This window comes from Pseudonaja textilis, chromosome Z, assembly GCF_049901715.1.
Source record: "Pseudonaja textilis isolate UNSWEBS1 chromosome Z, rPseTex1.2, whole genome shotgun sequence".
Lineage (NCBI taxonomy): Eukaryota > Metazoa > Chordata > Lepidosauria > Squamata > Elapidae > Pseudonaja > Pseudonaja textilis.
The window spans coordinates 68,210,539-68,223,715 of NC_142008.1; the positions used below are offsets into that span (position 1 = coordinate 68,210,539).

Consider the following 13,177-nt stretch of genomic DNA (forward strand, 5'->3'; position numbering starts at 1 on the left):
CAAACATACACAAACAAAACACAAAACGTGAGAAACATAAAACTTCTTTTTGGAAAGCGGCTTAGTCCCAGGTTACATCTTTTTGTACAGACATAAATCAAATTCATGCTCACTTTATATACCATTTCATATCTTATTTACCATTCTACATTTTCTACCTCTTTTTCCCTCTTTCCCCTCATTTCCCCTCTTTTCACTCTCTTAATTCTATTTTATTTATTTCATCTCAATTTAAATCATTATGCTTGTATCCTTTGTCTGTTCTATTTCAATTATCTATTATCTTTTCTCATTAACACAAAATTTCTCCTGTAATCACTGATTGAAGTATGACGCCTTTATATCTTTCCCCTAAATTTAACACTTAAAATAATATATAATTTTCATTCTGATTCTGCTTAGTACATTCTAAAGGCTACGTACTATATTTTAAAATAGGAAAATAATAAGTTTATAATATAATTAAAACAATAATCCATAGCAAATTAAACTCTATCATTAAATCTTAAGCATTTTACACATTCCTTTTAATATTTTATCCCATTTTATAATCATATAATGTTCCAGTTTTCTAACATTATTTCAAATACAAATACAACAATATAGTCTTATGTACTTTTGCAGAATCTCTTTTGTAATTATATTTTTACCCATTATCTCTGAATAAATCCTGTTTCTTTACAACTTGTTTCAAACCTTTGTAGCTTCTCTTCCCTTTTTCCCTTCCTTTCTTCTCCAATCTAGCCTTTTTACCCACCCCGTCTCTTGATCTCCACCCTCTTAATCTCCACCCTCTTCTGTATTCCTCTTTTCTGTTGCTTTCTGACATTGTATTGATTTTTCACCTTATTTTTCCCTTTTTTGGTTGTTTTTTTAAGTCTTAAAATCTCCATTCTCTTTCCCCTCTTTCCCTTTTCTTCCCAGCTAAGATTGCTTGTTCATTAAAGATGGCTTCTTCTTCATCATCCCAACCTTCTTGTTCTTGTAATTTCTGATAGGTAGAAATCGCCATTTCTGCTGGTGCCAAAACGGGTTTTTCCGATTTCCATCTGCTATCATCATAAGGAAGGAGAGTGAGAAAAACCAAACTTTCCCTTTTAACTTTCATCTGCCGCTTTTTCCAATCTACTTTGGGAACCATGTATCTTTAATGAAATTAAAATTCCAGGGTATTTAAATGTTACTTGTTATCCTGGTTCAGCCAAAAACTTTCATTTTCTTCAGCTTCCTCCTGCACATTCTTATCTGGATGAAAGCTTCTTTGTGGCGGCCATTGCTGACTCCACCGCTTTCAGAAAAGGGAGTTAAGCCAGCTGAGGAGGGGGGTTGTGATTCCCCCAGATCCTTGCTGGGTCTCCCCTGTCTTCAGTTACCTCTACGGGGTAACTATTAACCCCCAAATCTGGCTGAATCGGGGGCACTCCAGCCGCAAGCGCAGCAGGAACCATGCACGATCGCGGATTCCTGCCGCCACCAAAGCCTTGCAAACCAGAAAACCCTTTATTTTTTTGAGCAGTGTACCTACTATGACAAGAACATTGTGAGATAAATAAGTTTTTATTCTTCCTTTTTTTGATGATAGTTTGATTTTGTGTAGATGACCATTGCCCTCTTCAGGACTATAAATATATGCAATCCTAAAATATAAAGATAGGGATTGGAGATGAATATATTTCCAGCTGATTTACCTTAATGAGATAAATAGTTATAAGGGGGAAAGCCCTAGGTCTTGCTCAAATTGTGTTCTAAATGGAAAGTAATTTAGTGGTTGGAATCCTTGTAACTCCGCTCCCCTAAATTCCTTTCATCTCAAAAAATCAATTGAAAAGAACTCTGAATATGTTGTTTGGAAAAGAATCACTTTCATTTTCAAACAGGTGCCAAAGAGCCTGATGATATTCCATGCTATTTAGATCTGTTTAAAATTTGGATTTGAAAGTTTGGATAAAAACCTCTGTGAAAATGCAACATTTTTGCGACAAGAAATTACTGTTTGTAATAAAGATGGGAACACAAATGCTAGTGCTCTTTTTTGCCCTGCAAATGACATATAGAAATTTCATGTAGTATCTTATAAATCTACTAACCTATGAAATTCCATTCTATTTTCATGTCTGTCTATCCCCTTTTATCTTCCATCCTATAAAGATGAAGAGTAACTTTCATTTCTCAGCATAAAATTTGGACAAGTTAGGGTTGGAGAAGGCAAGACACTAGCATTGCTAGTAGATCACACAATTATTATCTAATATGGAAAGCATGTAAAATGCAGGCTTACATATTCTGTGCACTCAGGAGACCCTAGAGCAGTACCTTAAAGAAAAAAAGCCCAGCTCATTACAGTATAATCAAGATATGAGGAACAGGTTGTGTTCATCCCAGTATAGGGCTAGAAGTTTAAATCAGCTGCATTTTTCAATTTGAAAAATCCACTCTATTGGAGTAAGTGAAAATGGGAAATAACAAGGAATCTCAGCAGCGCTGCTGCGGAGTGGGGAGAGAAGAGCAAGCTCTGCTCTCTCATACCCAATCTGTGCATTTGGAGGCCCCGGTGAGGGGCACGTAGACCCTGGAGGGGAAGACGAAGGTGTGAGGAAGCCCGAGGAGAAGTCTGATGGTGGCGGCGGTTGAAAGCTTTGAGGGAGACCTCATTTGCTCCAATGTGGGTGATCGGCCATCTTGATGGCAGACCGAAGCTGCGGCACTTTAGCCCAATGAGGAAGACACCAGAGCATAAACAGCATTTTTGGCATCAATTGATGGATCGAACTTGGAGTGAAGGAAGTGAAAGTCGAGGAGAGAAACAGCAGAGAGAGACGGCAGAACTGTGAGTCTTAAATAAAGGATGGAAGCTGAATGGAAATGGTGATCTGGCGCTGAAAGCAAGGAACTCTTAAGACAGAGATCAAAGCCGATTTAGTTGATTAAAATTTGACTGGTGTTTTGGACTTGTTCTGATAAATTTGGAGTTGATTTAGACTGATTATTTAGGAATTTGGAGTTTAATCTGATGGATCTGTGACTTGTAAAAGAAGAAGAATAGTGAAAAAAAGTAAGAGACAGGACTGAACCCAAGAACGGAAGTGACATTTTGAGATTATATATAGAGAAGAGAAGCTGATGTAAGAGATTGTGATTAAACAAAACATGAATGGACAGAGAAAAGAAAGTGATTGAACATTATTGGACTTCTTTTTACAGAATATAATTAATGAAATAATATTTTGATGAAGGTTTGATTGAATTTATTAAGAATTTATAAGTTTAAATGACATGAAACTGTGAAGACTATTTTTGATTGATTGATTGATTATTAACAAATAATGAAATAAGTAAGGTTTTATATATATAAAAAGTGGAATATAGAACTGTTTAAAGGAACTTGAACTTTACAATTAAAGATAAAGAATATAGTTGATATACCATAATATAGCAATATAAAATAGCTATATAAGAACAATTTATAGTAAGCATATCTTATGCTATTATATCACACCCTTTCTCTCTTTTCTTTCTCATTTTGATACTATCCTTCCTGTCATCCCTTTTGCTCGCTCCCTTCTTTATCTTCTTTAATTTTGGTGATATAGTTAATTTCAGACTTTATAAAAGATTGAATAAAATTTGAATAATTTAGAATATCATAAGTGTTGAGGTGTTCCCCATTAGGAGAATGAGTGCACTTAGGGAAACATAGTGAGAGTGATGTTGAATAACACACGACCAGCATACAGATACACTGAATAGTAAAATGTAAGTTTTACTTCCAGGAAACGGGTAAACAAAGTCCAACAAACAGTCCAAATCATACACGGTTAAAGCAGTTAGTATCAGTCCAGGGATAATCCAAAAATGAAGTCAAGTATCATAAACAAATTTCAGTAAACAGAGTTTGATAACAGTTGCAAGACTCACAGCAATCCAAGTAGAACGACGATCAGGCAACACGGCAAAACAGGAAATGCAAGGAGAGAGAAACCAAGTTTCTGGCTCTATGTAGTGATCATTGGAGGAACCTCAGCCAATCACAGTTACAGCATTCTCTTAAAGATACAGTATTAAATTAACTCTCCTGGTTTATATATTGCCAACTCAACTGTTAGGTGACTATCATTCCTAACAATAAGTTGGAGAGGTGAAAAGATATTTATATTCTAAGGAAAACTACTGAATAGAATTAATAAAAAAGGAAAATCAAATAGTGAATGATAAAGTGGGAAGACATCTGCAACAAAGTTAGGAATATGACCAGTACTACAACAACAACCATGGTTTTCTGCCATGCCAAGTGAATGGCAATTCTCCAGTTGTTGTATTTACTACATTGTTCAAAACATGGTTACTACACATTATGGTTTCACCCCACAGTGTTTCAGGTAAACCTGAATCAGATAACATAGTGTGAGCCATGGCTTGTAATGTTTGCCCTCTTCGTTTTACAAATGAGTTGTGTTGTGGTCTGTAAGGTGCAGAACATTTATGCTCAACACCAGCCAATTTCAGCATTGTTTGGAATCTTTTGTTAACAAACTCAGTCCCATTATCAGTTACTAAAGTAATTACTTTACTTTTCATTTTTCTCTCAGCAAACCTTAGCCAGTTAAAGAAATATTGGAATGTTTCTGTTTTGTTTTTCATAAGATAGCAGAAACTGTATCGTGAGTAATGGTCCATAATACTCAAAATATAACAGGCACCTCCTAAACTTGGTTTCTTAGGACCAATTATATCAGCAAACACAACCTCTAAAGGTTCTTTGGTCTTAAACCCATTTAGTCTGTTTGCTGGAGCAACCTTACTCTTTTCTTGACTACAAGCATTACAGTGTAAATACTTGCTACAGGGTTTATTTTTACTCCCTCTGACAATTCAACAGTTTGTTTGAGCATTTTGAAATTAATGTGCCCCAAACGTCTATGTAGTAAATGTATACATTCATTATGTGGCTTAACATTGTTATAAACTGAGTTAGCCATCTTCAGTTGGTCATCATGTATTACATATAAATCATTCTTTAAAGTAGCAGTAACACTTTTACCCTCTTTTTCTATTATACAGTTACTACATAACCAAGATTAACTAAAGCCCTTACTGATAGCAAATTAAATTTCAGTTTAGGTACATATAACATAGTTAAATGTTCGTTTATGCAAGAACAATATGCAGTACCTTCACCTGATGCTTTAATCTTCCATCCATTTGCCAATGATACATGTTGTTTACTTGCAGACATCTTTATAAACCTTTTTTATCTTTAGTAATGCACTGTGATGCTCCACTATCAACAACCCACAAATCCTGGTTTACAGTTGAATTGCTAGACATAGCCAAACTAACATTCTTTTTAGCCTTCTGGTGTTTGGCAGTATTCTGTTGTTTTCCCTTCTTACAGAATTTAGCTGTATGTCCTCTAGCCCCACAAGAAAAACATTTCCTAACAGTATAGGCAGTTGAAGATAAATCCTCTTCTTGTGGTTGTTTCTTTCTCAGTTGGTCCCTATCCAGCTGTCTTCTTGCTTCTTCTAACAATCTTCCAGTTATGTCAGTCAATGTCAGTTTATCTCTGGGCAGGACTTCCATTGAAGACATATAATCATCATAACTTTCATCCAATGAGGAAAGAATGATGTAAACTTGATGCAGCTCTGAAAATATCAGTTCTTTTTCATGTAGCTCTTGAAAAGTTCTTTTCATGAAGTTTAAATGAGCTAACATATCTCCACCTTTTAGAAGATGTGCTCTAAACAGTTTATGTGTAAGATGTATGTGTGCACCTACACTGTCACGAACATAAATCCTCTTCAAATTCTCCCAACACCTAGCAGCAGACTCTTCTCCACAAATATGAACTAGCTGCTGGTCACTCAGTGTTAGTCCAATTATACAAAGAGGTTGTTTATTGTTCTGTTTAAAGTCAGCAAGCTTCTTGGCATCATCCTCATTATTTGGATCCCAAGCATTTACATCTGGTGGATCTTGAACTACAGTCCATAAACCTTCTCTACACAGAAGTAGACTGCACTTCATAGACCAGAAAACATAGTTTGTTCCATCCAACTGGGTTATCAGTGATAGACATGTTGAAGTGACTTGTGCCATCTTTACCAGGATAGTAAACCATACAATTAAACAGGATAGTAAACCGTACAATTAAACAGTAAACAGCTGTCTGTATACAGTACTGTACATTCACACTAACTCTCAGTTATCTGAGCCTAGTATGGTAAGCCCATAACCAGTGTTGAGGTAATTCCCCATTAGGAGAATGAGCGCATACAGGGAGACGTATTTGAGAGAAGTGTTTGAATAATACACACACAGTACACGGATACACTGTACAGTAAATGTAGGTTTTTTACTTCCAGACAGTTTAAGCAAAGTCCAAAATAAGCAATCCAAAGTCATTCACAGGTAAAATCAGTCAGTTTTCATCCAGGGATAATCCAACAACAAATTCCAGTGTCAAAAACAATTCAGTATCAGACTTACATTAAATCCAGTAATATCAGTCAATTAGAAGAAATGGAGCAACGGCAATACTTTCCAACAGAAGGAAACAGAGATACACTTACACTCTCTTCTGAGACACAGACTAAACAACCCAGGTTTCTGGCTCCATCTTATGGCTGTTTGAGAAACCACACACAATTGCATGCTCTTGCATTCCCTTAAAGATATAGTACTAAAATATTTATCATGGTTTATATATATTTCTAATCCAAATACCTGTTAGGAGACTTATATTCCTAACACTTTCTTCTTACTGGAGCTCCTTGTTCTCTTAGATCAGCTTAAGAGTTTCACTCACTTTGTAGAAGTCAGAACAAATTGTGGCCAGATCTGGTCCATTGTTCTTTCCACTTTACCATCACTCACTCCGACCACCTATCAACTCTTCCATTTGGCCATTACAAGCTGTCTTCCTTCCCATCCACTTTCTGGAAGAATTTCTCCAGACCCTCAACATGGACCGCCATCTGGATGTGATAGGAGAAAAGCCCTTCCTCTCTGGTTGCCCCTCCAAGGCAACTTCAACTTTGAATAGCCCCCCAGATGGATGGAAATTGACTGTGCTCTGTGGCATACTCGCTTGCAAACCCGTTTCGGATAATATATGGCCCCGCCTCCCCTTCTGGCCCTGTCTCCCTGTGTCCTGTGTTTGATATATCTATATGTAATTAATAAAAATATAATAATAGTAATAAAAATATAATAATAATAATAATAATAATAATAATAATAATAATAATAATAATAATAATAATAATAAGCCAAAACTTTACACTATGACTCCCTGGGAACTGGATGATTTGTGGCAATTCATAGGCAAAACCCTTGAGCATAGGTTCCTCAAACCCATGAGACCCAAGGTGGCCATCCCTATTTTGTTCCGGGAGAAGGACGGCTTGTTACATTCATATGTGGATTATAGGAATTTAAATGCTATTTGCAAGGAAAATCTTTATCTCCTACCCTTAATGAAGGACATGCTGGCCCATCTGGTGAAGGGGAGAATTTATTCTAAGCTAGACTTGTGGGAGGCTTATTACGAGATCAGGATCCAGGAGAGGGATGAATGGAAAACAGTGTTTAATTGTCCATTAGGATGTTTTCAGTTCAAGATTTTGCCATTCGGACTCCCGCTGTTTTCATGCAGTTAATTAATGAGGTGCTGCATGAGCACTTGTATAAGGGAGTTTTGGTTTATCTTGATGATATATTCATTTATACTGAAACTAAGACTCAACATGTTAAATTGGTGCAGGAGGTTTTGAAGAAATTAAGTGCGGCTAAGTTGTTTGCCAAACTCTTTAAATGTGATTTTCACCAAGATAAGATAGATTACCTAGGTTATAGAATCTCTCACCAGTGGGTGGAAATGGACCCTGAAAAAGTCAGAGCAGTCCTCAAGTGGAAACTCCCCCATACTCGCCAACAATTGCAGAGCTTTCAGGGGTTTGCTAACTTTTATAGGCAGTTTATCCCTTCTTTTGCCCAAATAGCATTGCTGATTACAAATCTGTTAAAAACCAAGGGGGTAGATAAACCAAAATGTAGCCAACCACTGAACTGGACTATGCCAAGCAGCATTTGAAAAACTGAAAAAAATCTTTTTGGCTGAACTTTTATTAAAACACCCAAACAAACCATTTGTATTTCCAACCATTTGGCCAGTGGTCTACAAAGCTACAGCTGCCTATAAAGCACAAGCAGACAAGTAATGAACAGAATCTAAATCTTATAAAGTGGGGACAAATTTTACCTTTCCACCAAGTTTCTAAAATCTTTGCAGCAGTCTCAAAAGCTGGGTCCTAAATATATTGAGCCTTTCCCCCATAGTTCATATTATTAACCCTGTCACAGTGGAAATACAACTCCCTAAGTCATTACAGCAAGTCCACCCCATTTTCCATTAAAGCTTATTGAAGCCTGAAGTAACTTCTGATTTTCATCTGGCTACTGCCCCTATTCCACCCCTATTATGGTAGAATAGGAACAACATTTTGAGGTTCAGAAAATTCTAGACTCTAGGAAATTCTGTCTATCTGGTGGCTTAGAAACACCTCCAGTTCTCACACAATGAATGGGTTCACAAAAAACATATGCACGCCCCTAAATTAGTATATATATTTCATCAATTGTACCCTGACAAACCTCATTGATTTTATGTTTTCTTTGTCTCCTCTTCCCTCTTTTGGTTTTCTTTCAGGTGGGCTTACCATTTTTCTAAGGGGGCGGCATGTCAGGTCCCAGATATTTCTACAGGGCTGCTGGCATTTTGGTGGGAGGAAGAAGGGAGGGATGGAGTGATCTGTATGAAGTGTTTGTTTCTGTTTCCCTGCAATGGTGTAGTGTGGGAGGGGTTTGGTTAGCATTGCTTTAAATTGCTGGTTTTAAGTGAGAAGCTTCAGTTCTTGCCAGATCTCTTGTTATCACAAACCTTTCAATAAAAGCTCCTTTTGGAACAAATTCAGTTTCAAGAATCCTGCTTTCTTGGGAAGATTGGAGAGGCAAGACCTTACATTGGGCACCAAATTAATGTAAAGCTTACTTTTTGGCACTTCTGAATTCTAGTGCTTTGTTAAAATCTTTATCTTAATCTATTTTAGTCTGGGATACAACTTAATTCCTTTGGTAATATCATATATATTTAGAACCTTCAAGCAGTGCCTAGATTAACTATCAATCTTATTTTATATCTTTTTATATTGTGCACCACTACATAGAACATGATAGCTGTAAAATATCTGTAGCAAATGTAAACTATTTCGTCATATCCATTTGTGCCATGAGACTCACAGGAATTTCTTTTCTTATTTGTGGTTGTCAAATATTTATTTGAAAACATTTAAAGATTCATAACATGTATGGTTAAACATTGGTGTGTAATGCTGGTATTTCCATTTAGCTAATGAGAAACTGGAGCCAAGTGATAGTGATTTTTAGCTGTGTGAATTTAAAACAAGCTAGAATTAACTTCAAATTTTAACTTGCTATTTGGCAATTGTAGAGAAGCGCATAGTCTTAATTATCTTGAAAGACCAACTAAAATGAATTTATGAAGCAGTAGTCATTTAGCTTTGGTTTAGCATATGGGATCCTTTATAATTGACTTATTCATGAATGCAGCTATATGAATTGACACGAAATGTGATAACCTCTTTGTGATTTGTTCATGATTAAGCAAAATATATTTATTTGACATATAAACTCAGTTACACTCCCTTTCACAAAGGCTTCCTGTCTTATATCAAACTAAATATATCCCATCATCTGTGATTTTGTTTTTGTTTTTCAGAGGCTTTATTTCCTCTGCTTTGTTTTGATGTTTTGTTTTGCTTTGAATTCCACCTTTGTGATAAAGGCTTGCATGATCTCCAAGTATGAATGTGAGGAAACATTTACTCACCAGATGTAGCAGCTTTCTTTGGTCTACTCTTTTTAGAAAAATTGGATATATTCAAGTACTAACAAAACCATTGGGCTGCATTGACTAGAAGGTTTGAGAATTGAAGTCCAACCCAGCTAAAGGAATCCTGTTGGAGAAGTGTTCCATTTCCTCTTTGCAGTACTGTATCATTTTCTTGAATCTAGTCTCAACCAGTATCTATCCAACTTTGTTCCAGTTTTCTTCAGTGTTTCCTCTCCTTGACCATTTCATATATATATATATATACCAGAAATAGCTATTGTCATTTATAACATTGTGAAGAATCATTTGTAACTTCAGCTTGATTTTTTTAAATCACTTATAGCTACCTCATCCCTGAATTCCCAACTCCAGCAGCTCCAACATCTTCAACAATTCCAGCAGCAGCAACAGCAACAGAGCCAAATTAGCCAGCAAGCACAGGGACAAGCTAGTCAATCCCAGCAGCAACCAACACAGCCACAACTGCCTCAACAGCAACACCCACCACCTCCTCCACCACCATCACAGCAACAGCTTCAGAATCAAAATCCACCAGCTCCAGCTCACCAAACTTCAAGCTCCCCCACAAAGACCAACCTACCTGGAGGTCATGGTCTTCCCTCTTCACTCACATCCTCAAACCCCCTTCAGGTAAGAATTAGATGATCTGCTTGTTGTCTCTTACTTTATCCACCATTGTTTATCTCATCTGTCTTTCATTTGAATGGTTTCTACCACTTTTCAATGGTGGTAGTGAATGATTTCTACCATTTTTAAGTGTGGCCTGATTTTGTTTTGCATAATGTAAGTATTGTGGTCAGCATATTATCTCCAAAACTCTGAATTACTCATTTTTTTCTTAAATAAGTGACTGCTATGACAACTATTATTTAATCATCTTTAGCATTTTCAGATTTTTAAGATGTTTATATGCTCCCCATGCACATATACATGCATTCATATTTTGATTTCACAACAGTCTTTGGACTTTCATCCCAGCATATTTCACATTTGAAGTAGGGATGGTAAGTGTTTCTCTCCAGCAGATGGAATGTGGAACTGGAAAAAGAAAAGGAGAGCTACTGTCAGCCCAAGAACTACTAGTTTTCATTCATCTGTTTCATGTTAAACTGTCCTTCCTTCAGAGGGCCAAGAATAGAAATTATTATTTCTTTCCCCTCCCTTCTAATTTTATCTTCATAGTGGACTTAATGTGGACTGTTATAATAAATGAAATGATAGATTAAAAAGCACAGGGTAGAAATGGGTTTGATGAAAACTTAAGGAATGTCATTTTTCTTCAAGTTTGCTCTATTTGATTTTAAGAAACTCTGGTGCCCATCACCATCTAAATAATTTATATTTTCCTTGTGGTCAAAATGCAAATTGGAGGGAAGAAGACCCATTTCTTTCTCCAACAAATTGATCTTTATCAATTATATCAACTGCTTCATCTCTTATTTGTTCTTATTGTTCCAGAGGTTTAAGTGCTACATTCTTATTTATACCTGCTTGAAAAATGAAGTAATATACTAAAGGAGAAAAAATTGCATTAGCATTCAGAACTACAGAAGTATTCCAGATTAAATATAAACAATAGTGACAGTTAGCAGTTTTGATATTTTTTAAAACAGATACATTGCCTGGAGATGAGGAGGGTAAATAACATCTGGAAAATCCCACTCCACACTTTGCCAAATGTCTCTTTTATGTTCTCAACAAATAAACCCAATATAATGAATGTTAGACAAAAAGCCAATCAGAGATATCTAAATGGGGAATTGTGACTGGATGATTTTTTACTTTCCAAAAAATGTTTGATTACAATTTCCTGAATTCCTGACTATTGGATTGGAGGGCATTAAATATTCATAGATGCCTCTAATTCATTAAATTTAACAGATAACAGATAATCAGAGTTGGAGGGGACATTGTAGGTCATCTAGTTCAATCCCCCGCTCAAGAGGAAGACCCTACACCATTTCTGACAAATGGCAGTCCAATCTCTTCTTAAAAGTCTCAAGTGATGATGCTCCCACAACTTCTGAGAGCAAGCTGTTCCATTGGTTGATTGTTCTCACTGTTAGAAAATTTCTCCTTATTTCCAGGTTAAATCTCTTCTTGTTCAATTGCCACCCATTATTCCTTGTCTTGCCTACAGGTGCTTGACCCCTTCCTCTCTGTGGCAGCCCCTCAAATATTGAAAGACTGCTATCATGTTTCCCCTGGTCCTTCTCTTCACTAGACTAGCCATGCCCAGTTCCTGTAACTGTTCTTCATATGTTCTTCATATGTTTTAGTTTCCAGTCCCCTAAACATGCTGGTTGCTCTTCTCTGTACTTTATCTAGAGTCTCAACATCTTTTTTTATATTGTGGTGACCAAAACTGGATGCAGTACTCTAGGTGTGGTCTTACTAAGGCTTTATAGAATGGTATTAGTACCTCACTTGATCTTCATTGTATCCCCCTATAATGCAATTTAGGGTTATCATTTAACCTGCATATAAAGTAAACTTAGTGGTAAATGTGGACCTAGTGTACATGTTAATTATTTCACTGATTATTCTTTGGCTCTAAGTAAACACTTTGATTAATCTACAGGTTCCAGATGTATTTGGTGGAACAGTGCTGATACACATTTTTAGCAGAATTAAACCCCTATTATGCTTGAAAGGAAAATTGTTTCCAAAGAAACAATAATTTTCTCATTAGATGAGAAAAGAAAGAAAGTACAAATTCAAGTGAAAGGTAGAATTTAGCATTCTGGTTATTTAGAATATCAGCTTTTTCAAGATTCCTTTCATTATCTCTTTGATAATAAATTATCCCTTGGTGATGATTATGTCAATGTCATGACAAGTTTTACCAGCTGATTTCTACATATCATATAATACAATAACAAGCAAAACTGTTTTCATCCTGACCAGTGGATAAGTTTAGATGTATTTCCTTTGATAGAAGAGGAAATTGGAAAAGAATTTTCTATCATTCAATTGCATTACTCAGATATTTGCCACCAATAGTGAATGCCTACTATTGGGTGAAGTTTCAGGGATAAGGAAGTAGTTTGAAATCTGACTATGGAGAAATAAATTTTGAAGTTGACTGAAGAAGTACACACATTAGTGGCTAACAATCAGTTTTAAGACCTTGAACTCCTAAGACTACTTTTTATGAATTAATCACTTTCCTTTTGCATAGTAGTGCATTTAAATCTGAATCATTATTACAGAAATTACAAAATGTTCCATCATCCTCTTAAC

General features: G+C 36.0%; 1 protein-coding gene and 1 long non-coding RNA gene across 7 annotated transcripts in view; both read left to right on the forward strand.

The window, feature by feature from the left end:
* Nucleotides 1-13,177, forward strand: part of LOC148124067 (uncharacterized) — a 718,603-nt gene that overhangs the window by 476,860 nt on the left and 228,566 nt on the right. The window lies entirely within an intron of this gene.
* POU6F2 (POU class 6 homeobox 2) overlaps nucleotides 1-13,177 on the forward strand; it is a 403,956-nt gene that overhangs the window by 220,467 nt on the left and 170,312 nt on the right. For all 6 annotated transcript variants that reach the window (XR_015740476.1, XM_026702258.2, XM_087918534.1 and 3 more), the window contains one exon: nucleotides 10,257-10,564. Coding sequence is in view for 5 of the 6 variants with exons in the window: in XM_026702258.2 (XP_026558043.1) it covers nucleotides 10,257-10,564 (308 nt within the window). In the remaining variant the exon portion in view is untranslated. The remainder of the gene's footprint in view (nucleotides 1-10,256; nucleotides 10,565-13,177) is intronic.